Genomic DNA, 23,302 nt, shown 5'->3' with positions numbered 1-23,302 from the left:
ATTTCTCTCAGTAAAGTATATCACAACATCCCTTGGTAGTTGCCTTTGTGATGCAATACGTGAATTAACTCTGTAAATTTTGTCAATCCTTGCAAAAATCTCAGAAGAATCCTGGATCTTCAATAACGTGGCCAGAGCATCAGCACAAACTTTTCTTAAGTCCTCTCTAGGGTTTTCTCTGATACCCCTCAGTCTAACAGCGTACTCCATAGATCTGAATTGCATCATGATAATCTCCTTCTCCATCCTCTGCATATTCCCCTCCATTTCAACAAATTTCAAATCTGTTTCCTTCGTTTTAGTTTCCAAATCCAAAGTCAGATGATCAACTTTGCTGTCCACCTTAAGAACAACTTCTGACAGACCTGTGGCTAAAGTGTGTAATTTTTTATCAAGTTGATCATGTTTTTTAATGGTATCCTGAACCATTTCTTTAACCTCCTTAATTTTTTTGGGTAAAAAAGCATTTTCTTCCCTTATAAAGTCCTTGAAATCCTGATAATTTATTGTAGCACCCGATGAGGCTTTTTGTTCCGTTGCCATAATTAATAATTCTTACAGCCGCCTCTAGCTGTCACCATTCAATTAACTTTCGTTTTCCTTAGGTATTCAGCTGTAAATTAATACTTGCAAATGTTTCTTTCTAAGTTGCTCGAAATTAAAACTTTGACATTTAAGTAGTTCAGGTTATGTAAACTGGCTTAAAGATTGTTAATAGTTAGGGTTGTTTCAGCCGTTCCGCCTTTACTGCCCCGGCTATCAGCAGGTAATTAGCTTTCGTTTTCTGTAGGTTTTCAGCTATAAATCAACGCCATTTTGAATCCTTTGTTCTAAGCCCACGCCTCTCGAACTCAGCAGTAGCGTTCTTTTTAAAGAGATTTTTTTTTTCTTCCCCCAATTAAAACTTAAAATACTTGCAAAAGTCTTGCTTTCTTCTTGGGATGTTAAGATGTTAAGATGTTAAGGCTGTTCCCGGCGACTGGTTCTGCTAATTAGCAGAGGTTATCAAAAAGGCAGGAGAATACAACAACTGCGAAGGGGGGCAAACCTCGTCGGACTCCGGACTCCGGAGGGTACACGAGGGCTCAACCCAGCAGCTGAATCTCTCCCTCATAAATTCCAAGAATTTACGAGTGTCCGAGGTGTTAAAGATCGTAAAAAAACACCTCTAACTGTCTCTTGATCTGACAGGCTCAAAAAAAAGCCTGCCATCGGCACCAGGAACAACCGGAAGTCAGTGATGTTTTTTTAATCAAGTGAAAATAATGTTGAAATGCATTGCAAGTATTTCATAAAATTAATGGAAAATAAATATTTTTTGGAGAATGCATTGGAATGGTATTATGTACTGCAGTGTATTGGGAAAAAAATGGCAATGCATGGAAACTGTTTTTATGAAGACATTTTGGAAGCCACAATATGGAGGTAATGTCTGGAGCAGATGAGTGAGTAGTATTTTCTTAACAAATGAATACTGTTCTCATAGCTTTCTCCTTCCTCTGCCATCCAGCTTTTAATATGCAGTTTCAGAATTCAGATACACTTTATGAAAGCAATTATTTATAATGAGCTAAGGTGCTCTGTCAGATGCTATCACTGCAGTGTGTCAGGCTCAGTGGCCTTAGGTTTTGTTTTAAGCATTTTGTAGCTTCACATTTAGTAAAGCACTTACAGAATGTTTTCGTAGACATATGAAAGCCATGTTTGTTTGATGTGATGAACATGTGATTCTGTGCCTGTTACTGTAGGAGGCAGTTTCTCTTCCTTGAAATAAAATGCGCTGCATGTTTTGTCATGTTTATCTTACATTTGGTAAGATTTCTTTTTTCTTTTTTTATTAACTTCTCTCCCACACTAATTTATGATGAAGATTTATTTATTTATGTGAGGTACCTGCCACCTCAATTCAAGATGATGAGCACAGTGGTATTTCACACTGCGACACAATGTCATCTCCTGTTCTTCCAGCAAGAAAGAACTCTTGGATGGTCATTAGAGTAGACCAAAAGTAATTAGTTTTTGCGTCACCTGGATTTTTTTTAAACCCACAACATGTCTTACCTGCTGATTGGGGTTGAGGGAGGTTGACATCCTTATCATCTGGACAAGTGCTAGTTTATCAACTATTGGAAAGATTAGATTAGATGGACAAATAGTGTATTCTGGTATAATTTGTTTTCTATTTACATAGCTTCTAGTACAGAAGCGTAAAGGGATGCGGTGGCTCAATGGCTAAGGCACTGAGCTTGTCGATCAGAAAGGTCAGCAGTTTGACAGATTGAATTCCTAGCGCCACGTAAAGGAGTGAGCTCCCGTTACTTGTCCCAGCTTCTGCCAATCTAGCAGTTTGAAAGAATGTAGAAAAATGCAAGTAGAAAAATAGGAACCATCTTTTCTAGGAAGGTAGCAGCGTTCCGCCCGCCTTCGGCATTTAGTCATGCTGCCCACATGGCCCCCTAGAGTTGGGAACGACAGACATGTGTGAGTGGAACCTTTACTTTACAGAAGCTAATTTGTGAAGGATACAAATTGCCTTCTCCTAAACCAGTGCTGCTCACCCTAAATAACTTCTAAATTTTACTTTATGTAAAAGGACATTTACAAATGTGTCCAGAGCAAGAAAAAGAAATAGAACTGCAAGGGAGTGGTACCTAAATTATGTGTATTTTAAGTTTTGCTCTTCGAGGAATAAGAAAAGGAATAATTAGGCTTGATGAACCCATTTTGTTTGATTATGAGGTTTTAGCAAGGGATTACTCTCATGCTTGCAAACATTATCTTTTCAATACAAGGATAACAACTTACTGTAGGTTTGGAAAATGAAGATTCTCATTTTGGGAAGGATTGTTCTGTAAGCCACTGCCTGCTACAATTTTTATGTTGTCCTTTTTCTGAAATCATTTCCTTTGTAAATGGGCAATGTTCTTAATCTTAAACAGAATTTTATTTTGCAAGTATTGGGTTTGGAGAAAAATACCATATTTTCTCCTTGAATGATACCTAGAACAATTCACGAGTTAAAATGAAAACATTATGAAATACTTATTCCAGAATTCAGAGCTTAAAATGACTGGGAATGTCTAATGCTCTGCCAAGAAACTCCCCCCCTTCCCCTCTCCTCCCCTCCTCTTCCTTCCTCCTCCTCGCCTCCTCCTTCTCCTGCTTTACATTAAATGTGTTACAAGGTCAGCTTTTTAAAGAATATTTTAATTTTTTTTATAAGATTGGGTATGACTTTATGGAATTTTAGGCTACAAAGGTATCATTTTGGGTTATATAAATGAACAAATTTATACAAAGTATGTTATAATACAAAGAACCAGTTGAACGTTTTAGCAATATTATAATCTTGTAACATAAGTAAGAGGCGCTAAATTTTAGATGTAATAGAAAGGAAACGTAAATGGTAACAATAGCTAGGCTTACTGTATATATAGATCATTTGGATTTCAGAGAAATAAAAATAAAGATTACATTGACATTGATAAAATCACCATAAGTCAATTGCAAAAGGCAGCTTTATTCAGAAAAACTTACATCCTATGACAATACCTTTAACACCAAAAACATCCACATATGCCTATCCCAGTTCTTGAGAAGGACTTGATAGGTAGACAAAAATGCCAAATCCAGTCTAAACTGGGTAATGAACTATAAGTATAATAACTTGATAGGTGGATAAAGATGCCAAATCCAGTCTAAACAGGTATACAACAAATCATCATCATCATCATCTTGATGGGTGGACCTAGATTTCTCCTCTTCAAGCCGGCTCTGGTCAGCTTCTTTGGTTGAGGATGAGTATCAGAACTAGATGCAGATAACACTGTAATATACTTATTTATTTACTTTATTTGTTTATATTTAGCACTTCTAGACTGCCCCTCTCCTCAAAAAGATACTCTGGGTGGTGCACAGTACAATATCAGAAAGTAAAAGAATTACATTAAATACGCAAAATTAAAATATAGAACATTGGAATATCTGGGACAGATCCTCCTGGAGGTCACGAAGAATTGACATTGACTTGAAGGGAAATTGAAGGTTGGTCAGTCAGTTGACCAACCAAGCAACCAACAAATGTACCAAATCAACAAAACAAATTAACAAACCACCAAACATGGAACATTTTTTTCGAACATGTTCAGAATATTGAACTAAAATTGGCATGTTCCCACGCTGCAGGGCATCATACTGAGTAGGCTGATAATAGGCGTGAAGTCTTCAGTATTTAATAAGTATTTCCAGTGGCACACTTCTCTATTCTGGGTTGTAAAAGGCTCTTTAAATAGATGGGAACTATTGTACAGCATTTTGATAACTTTCAACTGAACTGTCTGCCTTAATGAGAGAGGTACAGTGCAAAGCCTATAGAACAGTGTTGTAAAACCGGTGTTGAAAGTAGAATCATAGGATTGGAAGGGACCTTGGAGGTCTTCTACTCCGGTGATAGCCCTCGAGTATTGGAAGACCGCTCACCCCTAATCTTCTCTTTGTTAGACTAGACATACCTAGTTCGCTTAACTGTTCCTTGTACGGTTTAGCCTCCAGACTCCTTAATCTCCTTATTGCTCTTCTCTGTACTCTTGCTAGGGTCTTAGCATCTTTTTTTGTATCATGGTGACCAGAAATGGGTGCAGTATTCCAAGTGTGACCTCACCAGTGCAGTATAAAGCAGTATTAGATCTTGATACTATCCCTTGATGCAGCCTATGAGTGCATTGGCATTTCTGGCAGCTGCAGCACACTGCTGGCCCATACTTAAGTGATGATCCACTAGAACACCTAAATCTGTCTCATAGACACTACTATTGGGACAGGTACCATTTATTGTAGATGTTGTTTTCTTGCCTAAGTGCAGGACCTTACTGTTCTCGCCACTGAATTGCATTTTGTTTGATAGGGCCCAGTGTTCAAATCTATCAAGGTCCTCCTGAATCTTGACTCTATCTTCTAAAGTGCTGACAACTCTCCCTACATTGATGTTATCTGCAAATTATAGATAGTGTTATAGGCCGTGTTTCACTCACAGAACATGCATATATTGTAAGTATATGAAATTTAAATTATGAGAGGAAATTTAAAAAGAATAACTGCAGAGATCTAATTTTATTCTGGCAAAGCAATATAATTCTTAATTTTTACTCGAATAGAATCCTCATTTGTGTAAGAAAGGCTAGGGAACATTAATAGTTTAATAGATTAATAGGAAATCATGTTAATATAATTGACTCAAACATCTACTTTACATTGCTAAATTTCTTCTTTTTAAACAAATAGAAGCTGGGAGCTTTGAAGTTTTGTAAGCAGAAGTATTTAATTGTTTCTTTCTGTGCTTTTCACTTTTAAAAAAAGGAAACATCTCTTTTTTTTCATATCTGCAGAATATTTTAGCTCTCAACCCTCGTATACAAACTCATGCATCTTTGAATTCAACTGCAGCAAAAAAAGTAGAGAAAAAGCACTGGAAAAGGAATGCAGATAAAAACTGTTCAGTAAGTATAACAACTATTATTATTAACTTTGGATCTGGGTGAAGGCTGAGTTCCTTAATTGTACACTAGATTGCAGTAATTGTATATCAGTAAGCAAACATTGTGTTCTTATTTCCCAAACTGTGATTTGTAATCTTGCTTTGGAGAGATTTTTCAATCTATTTTTTTAAATGGCTCAAATGATATGGCAAGTTGAGGTTTAATGAACTTACGAACTGTCAAACTGCCTCACATAAAGGATTCTAGAAGACAGGAAAAAAAGGCTTTCCTTTTTCTCTTTTTGGAGGTATTAGCATCCGCTTGATTTAAAAGAGCATCTATTGTGTTTTTATTTACAACTGTTTTGATTATTCTGTTAGCCTGCTAGGCTGGACATAAATAATTGTAATAAATATAGAGTGAAAATAGGATAAAACTCAGTTTCATGCAAGCTTTTATGTCTGGATATCCTTGGAAAATGATGTCCTTTTGTTCTAGCTACACCTTTGATAGGAAGAAAAAAAATATTCTGAAATATTCCGGTTTCCAATCTTGGACATTTTAGGACAGAGAAAAAAGGATATTGCTTCCCTGAGTATCAACCTTGAAAGGCAGAGGGAGTGGCATCTAATTTGCTGCTTACAATTCCTTTTTCTGTTCCCTTTTTCCTTTTTTTTTGAACACCACTATAAGTGGTAGCGATCTGTTAGCTCAAATCAAAACAGATTTAAGTGTGTTATGAAAAGCCATGTGGTATAGCGGTTAAGAACTTTTGGACCAGGGAAATCCCGGTTCAAGTTCACTTAAGACATAGAAACACTGGGTGATTTTGGCTGAATCATTTCCTTTCATCCCAAACCTACTTAACAGAATTGCTGTTGTGGGTATAAAAATGAAGGAAATTCCCATGTAAGCTGGTTGAGCTCCTGGAGGAAAGGTAGGATATAAATCTAACAAAATGAATAAAACAATGTGGCAGGGATTGTTGATTTTGAAATAATGCCTCAGGCTTCTTAGCTCTGGTGGGAGTGACGAAAGAAGCTATGAATGATTTAATGAGCCATTTGCAGTTATACTGCTGTAGAGGCATAAAAATAAATAAATAAATTTTGTGCAGTATATTAACATAAACATTTCCTTTCCAGAATATATTTAAATTGAAATATGGTAACTCTAATTAAGAACAAAAACAAAAATCTATCTAAAATCCTACTGGGTGATACTTTTAGTATATTGGAATGCACCCTTGATTGTACGGGTACATTCACAAATTTTGAGAGCATGTAATGGGTTCCTATTTACAATATGTCTGCCCGAGCATGCATGGCCAATCACAAATTATCCTTATCAGAAGGCAAACTAATCCCCAAGAGTATTTTATAAGGATTTTATAATCTCAGTAGAGTTTAAAGTAATTCCTGTGAAGGAATATGTTGGTAGAAATACAGGATGATGTTTACTTATGGCCTTTGGGCTCCTCTCCTCTGACTCCAGTTTCAATCCAGTCTGGCCAGCATAGAGACTGAAAAAAGATTGACTCCTGAAAGAAAAATCCATTACTGGGCCCTCCTCAAACCAGCGCGGCTTCCTGCTTTCCAGGGACCTTACCTCCTCCTTTTCATAAGTTCCCCGTTGGTGGCTGTGGTTTTCCAGCTGCCTGGGGCTTGATTTTTTTTGAGTTTGGGAGGCTCCGGTGGCTGGGTCGCTGCTCCAGTGGCCATTTTAGCAGGCTACCACGTGAAGCCTGAGGCCTCGTGATCGACACCGGAAGAGGCTAATGGGCTCTGGTTTCCAGCCTGACAGCCTAAAGCCTGAGAAAAGCACCAGCAAGCAGAGGGAGCGCGGAGAAGAGCGCGAAGCCCTTGGTGCCAGGGAAAGCCGCAGAAGCGGCTGGGGAGGCGCGCAGTGGCAGCACAACCCCCCCCCCGGAAGTCGCAGCAGCCTCGGAGGGTGCAAATGCGGCAAATTCAAAGGAGAGAGAGACTGGCTGCTGCAACTGAAGAGGAGGTGAGGGACGGATTGGGCGGAAGCGTGAGGCCGTAAGTAGAGCACGATGGCGGACAGGGCCCCTTCACCTCCTATGTCCCCAGGGGAGGGTACTTCTTCAAGGCAGTGGCCCACTGCCTCCTGCAGGAGGCTTAAGACCTCAGCCAACCATCGCCCCTCCCATGCCTGCCAGAAGGACGAGGAAAGGAGGCATAGGGCTCTATTAAAGACCTTTTCCAGGGCAGAGAGGTTGCGGGCCCTGCAGGGTGGGATCAGCCCTTTCCTTTCCAGATCCATGTCCAGGTCAACCCTGGGGGGCCCTTCTAGGTAAGATTCTCCCCCCAGGTCCCCTGATTCCCTGAGGGGGTGTAGTGGGGGGGCTGTCCATTCCCCTCCCCTCTCCATGGAGGATCTTGACCAAGTAGATAACCAGCCTGGTTTCTATCCCTAGAGACACAGCTGGGAGGTAGAGATTCATCCAGGCCAACCCTGGCACCTATCCCCACCCAGTCAGGTACCAGTGGGATCCAGCTGGGATTCTTTAGATATGGAGGACCTGTCTGTGGGTCTTCAGAACCTCATTGAAAGAGCCATTGCTTCTGGTGTGGCTGCAGGCATGCAGCACCAGGTGCCTCGCTCTGCCCCTCAGGGCGAGGTCACAGTCCCCAGCTCTTCATCATCCCAGCCACAGGACCCTTCCCAGCCAGTCTGTCCCCCTGGGTCCCCATCCTTGGCAAGTGAGGGGTCTGTCCTGGGGGACAAGGCGCAGCATGACCCAGATCTCTCTGAGGACGAGGAGGAACTGGAGCCTTCACGGGATTGTTCCCTCCTACCTTGTTCCGGTCCCTCCTATGCAAAGCACGTGCCACTGCTCAGCTGGGGGGAGGGGCGAGGTGGCAAAGGAAGGGAAGCCAGCAAGGAAGCTCCAGGGCACGGTCTATTCCGAGACCAAAACGGTTAAGGAGGAGATCCCTGCTGCCGACCTTTTCATGAAAGTAGTTAAGAGGCAGTGGGAGATACCTGGGGCCTTCCCCACCCCAGGCAGCAATGACAGATAATTCTATAACATTGAACCAGATTACTCCCAAGCATTGCATATGCCCTCTGTGGATCCGCCAGTGGTGGCCTTGGCTGCCTCAGCCTCGCTGGTACCCAAGGATGTGGCAGACAACCTGAAGGCAGAGGACAGGAAGGTGGAGATGGTCCTCAGGAAGACCTTCCAGTCGTCGGCTTGGGCCATTAAGGTGGCAGCCTCCGCCTTGTTTTAACCGTATGGCCATCCTTTGGATGGAGCAGATTCAGGCGTGTCCAAGGAGCTCTTCCTAAGGATATGCCAGAGGTTCGGGAGACCGGTGGTGGACCTGTTTGCCACTCCATCCAACGCTCAGCTGCCGCAGTTCTTCTCTCGGTTCCCAGCTCGGGGAATGGAGGGGGTCAACGCCCTTCGCTCTGTGGCCGGTCAGGCTGCTGTACGCTTCCCCCCCTACGTCTCCTTCCTGGGGTCATCCAGAAGGTAGTCAGAGAACAGGCCGAAGTAATCCTAGTGGCCCCCTACTGGCCCAGGAGGGTCTGGTTCGTGGACCTGCTGAGCCTGTCAGCAGGGAGACCGTGGAGGATTCCCCGGGGGGAGGTGAGAGTGTTACAGGGATAGTTGGTCCCTCCAGATCCACAGTGCACCAACTGGTGGTGTGGAGATTGAGTGGGAGTGCCTGAGAGGCGCCCTCCTCTCCCAAAAAGTGATCAGAACCATCGAGGCCTCCCGCAGACAGTCAACCAACAGGATTTATGATTCCACCTGGACAACATTTGTTTCCTGGTGCCAGGCCGCCCACTTGTCCCCTTCCAGGGCCACGGTCCCTCAAGTCTTGGAATTCCTCCAGGAGGGTCTGGACAAGGGCCTGTCCCTAGCCATGGTTAGGAGACAGTTGGCGGCACTGGCCACGGTGCCACCTGGGGAGTGGCCCACTCTGCTACCTCATTTGCCCTTAGTTAAAAGGTTCCTCAAGGGGGCGGCCCACCTTTCTCCACCACCAGTCCACAGGTTTCCTATGTGGCACCTTCCCACGGTGCTACGGGCCCTTATGGCCGAGCCTTTTGAACCGCTCCAGACGGTCAGCCGGAAGCTATTCACTTGTAAGGTGGTGTTCCTGGTGGCTATCACCTCGGCTAGGTGGGTTTCGGAGGTGGGGGCTCTCTCCTCCTGGGAGGAACTATGCATGTTTCACAACAACAGGGTAGTGCTACGCCTGGACCCGGCATTCCTGCCCAAGGTAAACACGGTCTTCCACCGGGTCCAAGAGGTGGTTGTCCCGGACTTCTGCCCAGACCCGGCCAGGGAGCGTGAGTACAGTTGGCACCGCCTAGATGTAAGAAAGGCTGTAGGTCTGAGGCTCTGTTTGTATTGTTCCAACCCTCATCACTAGGGAAGGGGGTTTCCCTGTCCACCATTAGCCGGTGGATCCGTCTGGCCATTGCCCTCACCTACAAGGCACAAAACTTGCCAGTTCTGGCCGGCATCACGGCCCATTCCACTAGGAGCGCGGCTACCTCGGCGGCCTGGGCCTCTCAGGCCCCTATAGAAGACACCTGTAGGGCAGCGACGTGGGCCTCCCTGTCGTCCTTCAACCGGCACTACAGGCTGGATGCCTTCGCATGTTCCGACACGGCGTTCAGCCGCAGGGTCCTGCAGCAGGTCCTGTCAGATCAGTGAAGGCCCACCCTATGGGAAGGAACTTGGGTTTGTGCCATCACTGGACCATCCTGCAAACCCATTCTGGAAAATGACAGTTGGTCTTACCTGGAGTGTTATTTTAAGAGGTGTTTGCAGGATGGGCCAGTTCCCACCCTAGGTTAGATAGACAGTATTGAGGTGGAGGTATCTCCTTTGTGACTTGTTTTCAGGATCTCGGGAGCGCATACTGCATTGAAACTGGAGTCAGAGGAGAGGAGCCCAGAGGTGTGGCTTCAGATTCAACCCAGTCTCGAGGCCAATTGGCTGTGACAATACCATCACTGGCCCATCCTGCAAACACCTCTTAAAATAATACTTCAGGTAAGACCAACTGTCATTTTATGCTTGGTATTGTAAACCCAGCATGGATCTTTTTGGAATGTGTGTGTGTGTGTGTAGTCCATTCATTCATTCATTCATTCATTCAGCATGATTGGCACACTGCCAGCATTCCATTAGTAGCTGTCAGTGCCCTAGAACAGCGGCCCCCATCCTTTTGGACACCAGAGACTAGTTCCAAGGAGATATGTTTTTCCATGGACTGGAGGGGGTATGGTTTTACATGCCGCCTGTATCCCATGGATGGGGCTTCACTTGTTTGTGTCGCCCTGTTTCTGGCATGGCACATCCGGGTACCGGTCCACAGACTGAGGTTTGGGAACTCCTGCCCTAGAATTATACCAAGTCTACCTTGATTGGGCAAATGTTGCAATAGAATGATGGTCAGGCACCAGGAGTGGAAAAGAAATGAACAAAATGTTGAAGAGTTTGAGAAAAGATTACTAAGTCCTGAAGAAGAAGAAATCACATGAAAGAAACAACAACACAAAATCTTAATTTTATTTTGTATATAAGACATGATAGAGACTTTCAAGATTCTGTTATAATATCCTGTAAAAATAAATAACATTCTTGAAACCCTTTCTAGTCTTGTTTCTTCTCCTTGCTACTTCAAAGGGTTGGCAATGTGGTATCTTCCAATTCAATGCAACTGGCATGTAAAAGATAATTTGCCCACAGAAGTGTGGAAAACATTTCCGAATATAGTTTTCTGGACAATAAAAGAAAAGGGATAAATGCTTTTAATTTTGCAAGATTATGTTAAATAACCTTACAATAACAATAGAGCCAGTCCTAGTTGTGCTTCTTGTCTAGTCGCCTGGTGGGGCTAACACAAGTTGACCGAATTTACAGAAAATGGCCCACCTTTTCAAGGACAGTCTCCATTCAGAAATAGAGAAATATGTCACTGAACTACAATTCCCAGTATCCCAAGCTAAAAAGCTCATAGTGAGAAATGATGGCAGTTGTCCAGGAACAAAAAGGCATAATTTCCCTATTACTTGTGGATTCCCAATAGAGCAATATTCAAGTTATCTTTTCATGTATGGTGAGATTGCCTATATATACTTTTATATACACTTATATTTTTATATAAGTATATGCAAGTATATCTAAGTATATACAAGATATATATGTATATGTGTATTGATTTTTATTTTTATTTTACTGATAAATAAATGAAGGGAGACTAGTATAGATCTATTTCAAGCTATTTAGCTCTCAGCAGCTAGCCATACACTTACTGGGATTTGAACTTGGGCTATTTTACATATTAGGCAATTATAATAAGCCACAAGCTCTCCTCCCTTATCAGCTGAGCCAGGGGAATGATTGTATATGTGTGTGTATATATGTATATGTGTGTGTGAGTGTATGTATATATATGTATGCATATATACGTATGTGTGTTTGTGTATATATATATTATGTGTATATTACATACACTATATTGCCAAAAGTATTCGCTCACCCATCCACATAATCAGACTCAGTTGTTAGTGAATACTTTTGGCAATATAGTGTATGTGTGTGTGTGTGTGTGTGTATGTGTGTGTGTAGAATGGAATAGAATAGAATTCTTTATTGGCAAAGTGTGATTGGACACACAAGGAATTTGTCTTTGGTGCACATGCTCTCAGTGTACATAAAAAGAAAAATATATATTAAAAATCATAAGATACAACAGTGATAGTGATACTAAATAAACAATCAAATCATATTACAAAGCAAATAAAACAATATAAATCATAGAGATACAAGCAACAAGGTTATAGTCATGAGTGGGAGGAGATAGGTAATAGGAAGGGTGAGAAGAATAATAGTAATATAGTCTTAGTAAACAGTTTGACAGTGTTCTGGGAATTAGTTATTTAGCAGAGTGATGGCATTTGGGAAAAAAACTGTCCTTGTGCCTAGTTGTTCTGGTGTACAGTGCCCTTTAGCGTAGTTTTGAGGGTAGAAGTTGAAACAATTTATGTCCAGGATGTGAGGGGTCTGTAAATATTTTCACAGCCCTCTTTTTGACTTGTGCAGTATACAGGTCTCAATGAAAGTCAGGTTAGTAGTAATTGTTTTTTCTACAGCTCTAATTATCCGTTGAAGTCTGTGTCTTGTTTGGTTGCAGAAACATCTGCCAGTATTGTGGCCCCAGTTGGCAAAAAGAAAGTTCAGGACTGTATAGCCTAGTAAACAAGTAGGGGCCCAAACATTCAAGAAAAAATGGTGAACCATTTGATCATTTCAAGGAAGCTTATTTTGAATGTTTTCCTTTCCTGGACATTTGCTCCCCATAGGCCACCTTTGTAGAAGGTGCAGTTTGGATCCAGTGCAATGCCTTTTGGATGGATTAACTATTTAAACACCTGTCCTATTTCTATTAAAATTATCTACAGTTAACAGCAATTCTATATAGATCACTCTGTAATCATTACTTGGTAATCATAATCCAGTAGTAATTTCAGATATATGTTACAATAAAATACTGCGTCTATGAAATCTTTGTCATTTTAATCATAAGTATTAACCAGTAACTGGTATAATTTATTAAAAGACACATTAATCTTTGAATTGATGCATCCTACTTTTTTAACATTATTTTTCTGAAGATATGAACAAATGTTTGCCATTTGAGGAAACTGCACAAAAATAGACTTGACATGATTGTAGAATCTGGATAATTACAAATAATATTATATCCCAGATATTATATCGGGTAGACAACCTGCTTCCCTTCTTTCAGCTCCCTTCAGCTTAACAAGTTCAGCTTAACAGCTAAAAAGCGTAAAGTTCCTTCCTTCTGGCTTTAGGCCATCTCAGAGGTTATTAGAATTGATCCAGCAGATCATTACTGGGATAAAGGTGTACTCTCAAATCAAACAAATGAATGCGTGATAATGGAGATTAGACTATTGCATGTTGGAATCTGATACCAAAGTTGCTTAGTTGACAAATGTTTCTGCCAGTGCAGCCATTTCCCTAAACAAATAGAGTTTATGTTTTTTTGATGGGGGATTTTGCTTAGCTTGACTGTTAGCTTCCACTTATATTATATCTGAAGTCGATGGGAATTGAGATTCTTAAGCTCTTGGAGGATTCATTCAAAAGAACAAACTGCATTCTTTTGATTATCTGCTGTACTTTCCAAGTTCTTTGTATTTTCCTAGGTTGTATGCGTAGTTGAAAGGGTTATTGACTTTGTTTAGATTGAAGAGTGAATGACTAATGGCTTTGGTTTGAATTCACAGCTGACTACAACCATTTAGATGAATCTAGTAATATTTGAGAAGTCTTTAAAAATGAATTGCAAAATAAACAGAATTTTATAACTTTGTTGTAGCAGCTTCATAAGAAGACAAGACAAATAAGCAATGCAGTCTGTAGCTCCCAAGTGAAGTTAGTCTATTTTAGCAATATATAGAGAGATAGTTGCCTTCTGATGCTTCTTTTGAAGAATTTATATACATTCTGATTTCATGCGTCATTTTACACTGAAGAGGTAAATATACAGTGGACAATTTTGCATACTTTTCTTGTAACAGCTTCTGAAAAGCATCTTTACCATAAGGTGTCCAGATTAAACATGGGGAAATATAATGTATACTGTTGCTAGGCAACTTAAACACTACTATTTTTGAAAACATCTTGCATTTGGGTGGTAGTTAAAAAAATACTCGCAAGAGGAGATTTAAGGAGAAATATCAGAGGAAAAAAAAGTTATAACACCTTGCAGTCTTGGCAAAAGTTTTAGTAATTGGAGAACTGGCATGGATTATAACTTAGTGCTAATAAAATGAGTCAGATTTTTCTTCAGTTTCTTTCATACTGTGTTTCTAGTCCTGATTTGGCATAAATATGGGATGTTCAAGAGCTTTTGTTTCTGTATTATATTAACTACAAATTGCTGAATCACTCAAAGCGACAAAACGTGACTAATCATGAGCATAATGAATAGAAACAAACCGAGTTTAACAATGTTTATAAAATAAGCTGCTTTTATAACCAGTAATGATTAATCAAATGTAATATTGTCTTGGTTTTGTAAATATGCATGGGGATTATATATGTGATGCCACAGAATTAGCTATTGCATTATAGCTAAATACAGAATCAATACTTTGAAGTGTGTTTCCTTGTACGCATATTTACTATTTTGGTAGAATTAGTATACTATTACTCACTTACGTTTAGTAGGCTAGTAGACAAAGACTGATGTGAAAAATACTGGCATTGGCCAGTTAGAGAGGAACTATGAAAATGGAAATCAAGAATTTGAGGAAACTATATTGGCATATAATGCTGTTGAAAATTTTGGACTATGGAGTATAGGAAAAGAAAAGAAACAACACTGAAACCATTATAACTGGCTTACCCAAAAATAAAGAAAGAAGTTATACTGCCTGACATGAGTGGGTCTTAATTCTGTTCTGTGCTTCAGTTTAAGAAAAAAGTTCAAATTTTTATAATTTTACTTATGGACTCTGATTTGGTAACATTTGTCCCTACATTGTAGAATTAAAATAGAAGATATTAAAACAGAACATAAATTTAGTTGAAGAAAATAATGAACGAAGTCATGGAAGAGAGAGAGAGAGACCAGAATATAAACTAGTTGACAGATGCCATGGTAGATGACAAACAGTTGTGTATGAAGTAAGTTATTTTTAGATGTTTCATTGGTGTCCTTGATATTGATGATGATTGTTTAATTGATTGATCTGTAGTTTATTGTCATATAAGACTACTGAAAAAAGAACACAGTCAAAATCTGATTGTCTAAAAAAAAGCCATCACACAACAAAGTGTGATATCACCATCTTTTAACAACCCGATAATCCCTTGCGGGGTGGAGTCTGAGCAACTGAATGGAACTAGCAGAGTGTTTACTGGCCGGATGCCCTTCCTGTCGCCATTGCAGAATTTTGTTCAGCAGATATATTCTTATTACGCCCAGAGAGAGAAATATCTGCCTCTACCTAGAATCGAACTCATAGATCCTGATTGTGAGGCAAGAGCTTCACCTCTAGGCCACCATACCACTCCACATAACAAAGCTTGATATCCTTACTGCTAATTCAAGGGTCCCCAACCCACAGCTGCGGCCTGTTCAAAACTGGGCTACAGGAGAGATGAGTGAAGGGCATTTGTGCTTGCGAATGGAAGCTCCATTCACATGAGTGGAAGGTGCTTGTGCTTACACGCAAGTGGAGCTGTGCACACACGCATGACCTGCCACTCACATGCCTTCCCTGCAGTGAGCCAGGTCGCCAAGCTGGAAAAGTTAGGGACCGCTGTGCTAATTCAAACTAAATACAGTATGGCTAAATAAAGAGGAAAGTCTTGTTTCCTTTCGAAAAAGCTTTCTAAAAAACTGTCTGACTGAATGAAAATTCTGAATGACTCTTCTGAGAAAAAGTGATTCATAACCTACTATCTTAGTATGTTAAAATAAACTGATATCTAAGACAAATCCTTACCAAAATAAAAGACTCTTTAGATAATTAGGACACAAGCTGAAAAGGCCTTTAAAGATATTTGTGTTACTCTTTTTTAAATGTACCTTAAATTCTGCCTACTAAACAACAGACAATTAATGCAGGTATTCCATCAAAAGCCTCATGTTGTCCTATATATCACTTAACTAGCCTAGCGACCATATTTTTCATTTATTGAAGTTTTCAGATACTTTTCAAGAATATAATGCACTGTATTAATCAGGGTGGGATATAACTAAGCGTGGATATTTGTTTCTGAGGCAACCAAAATTTATGTCAGCTGATTTACAACCTGATCACAATTACTTTTTCGAAGAAAGTGTTAACAGAGGAATAAAACCTCACTGAGATATATATTTTTTTTAAAAAAAAAATTGCAGTGAAAGATCCAAAGCCTGAAAAAACCATCTAGAGACAGATTTTGTATAATTCTCTCTTATGGATCTGCATTAAAGCAATACAGATTCTGCTGGATAAATAAGGGAATGTTTGATAGTTCAACAGAATGGAAAATCCTGATAGAAGCAATGCTAGGAAACCGATGGGGAATAATCTTGATGAAAGAAATCCTTCAGAAAGTTGTGATTGCTAAAACAGACTTGAATATTACAAATTCATACTATGAAAATATGCTGAGTGGAATATTCAGGAATGAGTCACCATGGGCGAATAGGCAACAATATAAATGTAATAAATAAATAAAAATAAATACATCTAAGAATGGGCCATCTTTCATGCCTTTCTTTGGACTAGTTACTTCATAGATACCATTATTCCCTGGAATTTTTTAGAAATGTACAGTTTTAAAGCAACAATTACTTTTAATGTAAACAGAGATTGAAAAACATAGTTAATTAGCTTGTCATCCACTGTAGCTATCCAATATCTCTTCATTATCTATGAAAACACTAGTTTTATCAACTTTTTCAGAGCAAATTGAATTCTTTAGTAAAGCTGGCAGGATGAATAAAGTACAAGATACAAAATGCGTCTGTATAAAGAACACTTATTTGAGTTTCTCAATAGGGGAATATACAAAATAGAAAATGTATTCTGTTTCAAGCTTGAATGAAAAGAGATGAATATTTTGTGCATTCTGGTAGAAGCAAACTTATAATGGCTTAAATGTTCCATGTTTTGATGGAACAATGTTTTCTCTGAACAGCAGTAGGAGCAGAAGGGATGAAACATCCCTACCTTACCTTAGTTGACAACCCAACTTGCAGAAGAATTGGACAAAGGAATTATTTTTATTTTATAAATTATAAAAATCAGAATTTAACTCCCCATCCTACTCAAAAGATTTAGTTTTCAATTTTTAAAAACAAACAAACAAATCTGCCTTGAGGAACTTACCTATTTCATTAATAAGACAAAATAATTTATATCATTGATGTTTGTTTCAAATATCAATTGTCTGCTAGGAGATAAACAAGGAAAAAAGGGCAAATTGAAATAGTAATGGACTGTGTATCTTTTTTCTTTTAAAAATTATTTCCCAGAAAATAAAATAAAATTCTTTGACTAATTGCTCTGTAGGTTGATAGTAAATACGTGTACTTTCACCTTTAGGGTGAAGCTGTAGATTTGATGTTTTTTTAAAAAATTCAGTTAAAGGCAGCTCTATTTAACTCTTTCAGGAATAAATACATCCGTATTAATAGTTATCAGTGAGCAAATCAAAGCAAAAGAGATGTTACTGAGCCAGGTTCTACCACCAGAAAACAAAATCATTCTGAAATGTTAACATAACAGAGCAGTCATGCATATCTTCAACTACCTAAGCAGAATGTTCTTTTAGACATAGCATTTATCATCATCCACAGAAAAAGGTAGGGCAAATGTTCCATCAAATCAACAGCCTTGGCTATTTTAAAGACATTTAGGAAGCTCACTTTCAACAAGGCGTAAAGCTTAACAAATCAGCTCAATCTAAAACAGAAGTCTTTACATTTTTAAAAGTGTCCTGAAATTTCAAGAGCAGTCATAGATCAACCACATACCTCTCTCATACCTGTATACTAAGGATCTATTTTTAATTACATTTTGAAATACACTTAACTTTTATTTAAAAGATCGATAAAGCATGCACATCTTTGTGTTTATCTGTTTATTTCATTTACTTGTTTTCTTCTCAGACAAGACTGCTGGCATGCAACTTTCTCATAGCAAGAACTTTGTTCATAAAAAAGAAACAAAACGGGTAGTCCTTGACAGTTCATTTAATGACTGTTTTAAGTTACAACGGTATAGAAAAAAAGTGACTTATGACTGTTTTTCACATTTACAAAAATGCATTGCAGCATCTCCATGGCCACACGATCAAACTTGGCAACTGATTCATATTTATGACGGTTGCAGTGTCCTGGTGTCATGTGATCACTTTCTGTGACTTTCTGACAAGCAAAATCAATCAGGAAGCCAGATTCACTTAAGAAGAGTGTTACTAACTTAACCACTAAAATGATTCCCTTACCAACAGTGGCAAGAAAGGTCATAAAATGGGGCAAAGTGTCTCCTTTAACAAGTGTTTCCTTTAGCCACAGAAATGTTGGCCTCAATTATGGTTGTAAGTTGAGGACTACCTGTAATTTATTAGTGACAATGGCAGTCAGGCATCTTCATTCAGTCTTCTTCTGTATCTCTATGTGTTTTAAATGCTTAAGTCATGCTTTCCTCTCAGCATTCCATTTCCATATAATTGCATGCAGTCTAAACCAGTAGCAGCAGGAGAGGACTGCTGGATTAAGTTTGAAAAACCTCAGTGAGTATTCACAAAGGAGCAGATCAGTCACAGAATTTGGAACTATGAGATCACTTGAAAAATGCCACTTGAAAAAGCTAAATATTGTTATAAGAATTGAACAAAACAGGGTATTTTGTTCTTGCAATTGGTGCCTGTAGACGGCATCTTTCATCAGTTTGTTACACAATCCTGTCTGAGCCCTTACTGAAATCTTCATCCTCACAGGATTCATGGATGTGTGTCTATAGCTGTTTTTTTCAAGTGAAAGGGGTTCTTGCTGGGACAGGCAATTAATGATAATTTAGTGATCTCAATTAAAGATTAATTCTATATTTCTTACTATATATCTTCAAGAGACGTTTAGTAGAAACTGCTATCCTCTTCACCCCAAGAGAGTTTTCTGAGCATTTCTTACTGAAAGTGGCTTGGATGTGCCAGTCATAGCTAGTAGAACTGAAATGTAGCTTGGCAAAGGTTGGAATGGGAGCCCTTCTTTGAGAGGTTGGCTTGGGAGCCTTGATCCACTGTACCAGGGGTGGGCTTCAAAATTTTCAGCAATGGATTCGCTGCCCGGTTACTAGGTGGGTGTGGCCATGGTGGGTGTTGCCTAGTTGGCCTCCTGCACCATGGTGGGGGGATGTTTTTGCCTTCCCCGGGCTCTGGAGGCTTTCCTTGAGCCCTGAGAGGACGAAAACTTCCTCTCCCAGGCTCTGGAGGTCCTCTGGAGGCCGGCCTTCTGGAACTTCTGGGAGGCCCGTTTTTTCCCCAGCCTTGAGCCTCCATGCGGGCCCTGTACTTATCTTGCATCTAAAATGGGCCATGTGGAGACTCCTGGAAGTGGCAGGTGGGGTGGGCGGGCCAGGGCCAGCAAGGGGTGGGATTTGGATGTTCTCTGAAGCGTCCATAATGTTAGCTATGGTTCTCCCGAATCTGGGTGAACCCCTAGCAGCCCACCCCTGCACTGTACACAAGAATTCTTCTCCAAAGGACATATCTCTCATGTTGGAAATATCTTTGGATACTGGGCAAAGCGATGTTGCAAAAGGAACAGTCAGACCACCTCTGACCTCCGCTCCTTCCGCGTAAAGCTTAAGACCCACCTCTTCCAAGTAGCTGGCCTGGCTCAACCATAGTTTTATCATATCGCTCCTGACGGGTTTTTTTTAATTGTGTATTTTGTATTGCAATTGAGGGATTTTAAATTGAAATTTTAATGCTATTTTATTCATTTGTTTACCTCCTCCATGCACATGCATATGTATATGTTTATGTATTGTTATATTTGTATATTTTTATGTGTTTTAATTGTAAGCCGCCCCGAGTCCTTCTGGAGAGGGTGCGGCTAATCAAATAAAATTTGATTTGATTTGATTTGAGATAAGGGACAGCATGGATAGATATATGGCTGGATAGTGGGTAGGGCAATAGGATTAGAAGAAACCCTCCCTAGTTTCTCAGACTGTAAAGGATGGGGTGGGGGGAATGCACTTGCAAACTTACAAGGTTCTGTCAATTTAACTTTACAATAAAGTAGAATTAGCTCATCTGGTCATGATACCTATCTAGTTTACCCCACAAGGTGAACACTCATTTACTAATACGAGCATAGAGTGATAAATGGATATTTGAACCTGCAGGAAATTAGTTATACTCTACAAGGATTTGGGGCTGCAGAAAGACAATACTTTATATTTTGGAAAGTAGAGTATATATGTATTGTTTGCTGTAGGATTAGTTGTGTGGATGAGCATAGGCAATAAAATACTGACTAAAATAATGATATTGCTGCTGGATGCTGACGTTTGAATTGGCCTTTGGCTAACGTCTTTACAACCCAGCTCAGAAAATCTACAGCAGAGTAACCAAAGAATACCTTCACTTAAGAATGTTGTAAAAAGTAAATAACTAAATTGCGCACCAATGCTCGTAAGGTGGTGGAAAATAAATGATAATTCTTTTGAATGATGCTACAGAATTTAGAATAGCACAGGTAAATATGATTCTGTATGCTGAGAGGTCCCCGTGATATGGCCAGATATGCTGGGAGTGAGCCATTTGACAGAATTTCCAGCATTCTACCTTTCTGTCTCTTATTACTCCCCCTGTGCCAGGCTTACCTTGGCTTTTCAGTGTTGTTTTACTCTTTTGCTTCCTCAAATCACAACCCCTGGCTTTCACACACTCTTATTTGTTTCGTTTTGAGCTTGGTCCCAGGGCTCCTTTCAGCCTTGTCTGTCTCATCTTTATTATATCAACATTATGTGTTGCAGTGCTCCCAGCTGGATCACATCCCATTCCCTCTTTTCTCTCTGCTGTCAACAAAATTTGAACAGGAGCAAGATTCTTTGTATTTAGCATTAGTGCAAGTGGGGAATATCTGATCTGAAATGTGCCCATTGACAAAAGGATAGAAATAACTGCTGGACTGGCCTAAACTTAATTTTTTTACTTGATGGGGCAGCTTTAGGAAATGCCTTCTGCAGCTAAATAAGCATGGCAGAAATAATGGGAAAAATGTATGGGATCAGAATTCTGCTTGTGGATCTTTATTGGAAACGTCCTCGTTCTCCTGTGCGCTGCTTGGAGAATCCAAATGTGGGTATAACTTCTGTCTATCTGCCCAGAGACTGAGTTTGAAATGTCTGGACACGCCTCTCATTGGCTCGACTGCTTCCAGTTTCTTAACTCAGTCTAGCTCAAAGAGACGTGTCTACACTAAACTCAAGAGAGCCTACTTAAAAATTAATAGAGTTTCATGCATTCATGCTATATCATCATATATTATCTTAGTACTGCTTGCAGCCTAATGTTATACAAAAGATTGTCAAGGTATACAGAACATGGCTTGTCTAGGTCCTGCTATTAATTTTTGGCTTAGAATTGAATTACAGGTTTTCCACAATCAGACCCTTAGCCATTGGGCAAACGCAATAATTAAAATACATATGTATCACTAATATTGAAGTGCCATAAATATAATCTCCAAATAAATCGTATAACTCTGATATAGTGATGGCCTGTGGCAATCTACTTAGCATTGTATTTCTGGCATGCTGAACTGAGTTGATAAGATTGGGGGGGGGGGGATGTTGCATTGCTCAGAGAACTAAACTGACTAGTCTAGTTTCTGAGGAAAAAGAAAAAGTTGGCCAAAATGATAAACTTTCATAGTAACGTAATGAGTTCTGAAGGATATAGAATAATGTTTCTTGTCCTTAATACTCAAGGCTTAGAAACTAAAAGAAGTGTTAATGCCACTTTATAATGCCTTGATAAGGCCACACTTGGAATACTGCATTCAGTTTTGGTTGCCACAATGTAAAAAAGATGTGGAGACTCTAGAAAGAGTGCAGAGAAGAGCAACAAAGATGATTAGGGGACTGGGGGCTAAAACATATGAAGAACAGTTGCAGGAACTGGATATGTCTAGTTTAATGAAAAGAAGAACTAGAGGTGGCATGATAGCAATGTTCCAATATCTCAGGGGTTGCCACAAAGAAGAGGGAGTCAAACTATTTTCCAAAGCACCTGAGAGTACAACAAGAAGCATTGGGTGGAAACTAATCAAGGAGAGAAGCAACTTAGAACTGAGGAAAAATTTCCTGACAGTTAGAACAAATAATCAGATGGAACAACTTGCCTCCAGAAGTTGTGAATGATCCAACACTGGAACTTTTTAAGAATATGTTGGATAACCGTTCGTCTGAAGTGATGTAGGGTTTCCTGACCAGGCAGGGGTTGGGCTAGAAGACCTCCAAGGTCCCTTCCAACTCTTATTTTATTCTAGTCTAAGAGTGTGGAGTTTAGATTGAAGTGAGAACAAAATCTAGAAGGAAAACAATATGGTATGAGGAAATGAGAAACTGAGGCAAAACCGGTCTCATCAATGAAAGGATTCTGAAACTATATTTTTGTAGTGGCAGTAGGGGTAAAGAATCAAGAATACATCCGAATACATCCTTAGAGAGGTATGTCTCTAGTGTTAGTCTCTCCTTTGTTGGAAAACAATGCTGCATTGTCCATGTAGCACTAGAAATAGAAGGAAGCCCTCAAAGAAATGGGCTGTTGTAAGAAGGAATAATATGAAGGACTGGTGTATTCTCCCCCATCAGATATTTTGAAGCACCCCAAAAAGCAATACTGAAAATGTGTACACAACAATTGGACATATACAAGTAAAGGTAAAGCTTCCCCTTGTACATATGTGCTAGTTGTTCCCGACTCTAGAGGGTGGTGCTCATCTCCGTTTCAAAGCTGAAGAGCCAGCGCTGTCCGAAGACATCTCCGTGGTCATGTGGCTGGCGTGACTAAATACCAAAGGCACACAGAATGCTGTTACCTTCCCACCAAAGATGGTCTCTATTTTTCTTTTTGCATTTTTACATACTTTCGAACTGCTAGGTTGTCAGAAACTGGGACAACTAATGGGAGCTCACTCCGTTACACGGCACTAGGGATTTCAAATGCTGAACTGCTGACCTTTCTGATCGACAAGCTCAGCATCTTAGCCACTCAGCCACTGCACCCTTAT

The 23,302-nt window shown here is 39.9% G+C and overlaps 1 protein-coding gene across 6 annotated transcripts in view; it reads left to right on the top strand.

Moving 5' to 3' along the window:
• DPYD (dihydropyrimidine dehydrogenase) overlaps positions 1-23,302 on the top strand; it is a 628,073-nt gene that overhangs the window by 46,820 nt on the left and 557,951 nt on the right. For all 6 annotated transcript variants that reach the window (XM_081946459.1, XM_081946458.1, XM_081946461.1 and 3 more), the window contains exon 2: positions 5,385-5,495. In XM_081946459.1, the coding sequence (XP_081802585.1) occupies positions 5,476-5,495 (20 nt within the window). In that variant the 5' untranslated portion in view covers positions 5,385-5,475. The remainder of the gene's footprint in view (positions 1-5,384; positions 5,496-23,302) is intronic.

This window comes from Natrix helvetica (assembly GCF_964273705.1).
Source record: "Natrix helvetica genome assembly, chromosome: 3".
Classification (NCBI taxonomy): Eukaryota; Metazoa; Chordata; class Lepidosauria; order Squamata; family Natricidae; genus Natrix; species Natrix helvetica.
Note: the sequence above shows the minus strand (reverse complement) of the source record. Positions and strands in the feature narration are given on the sequence as shown.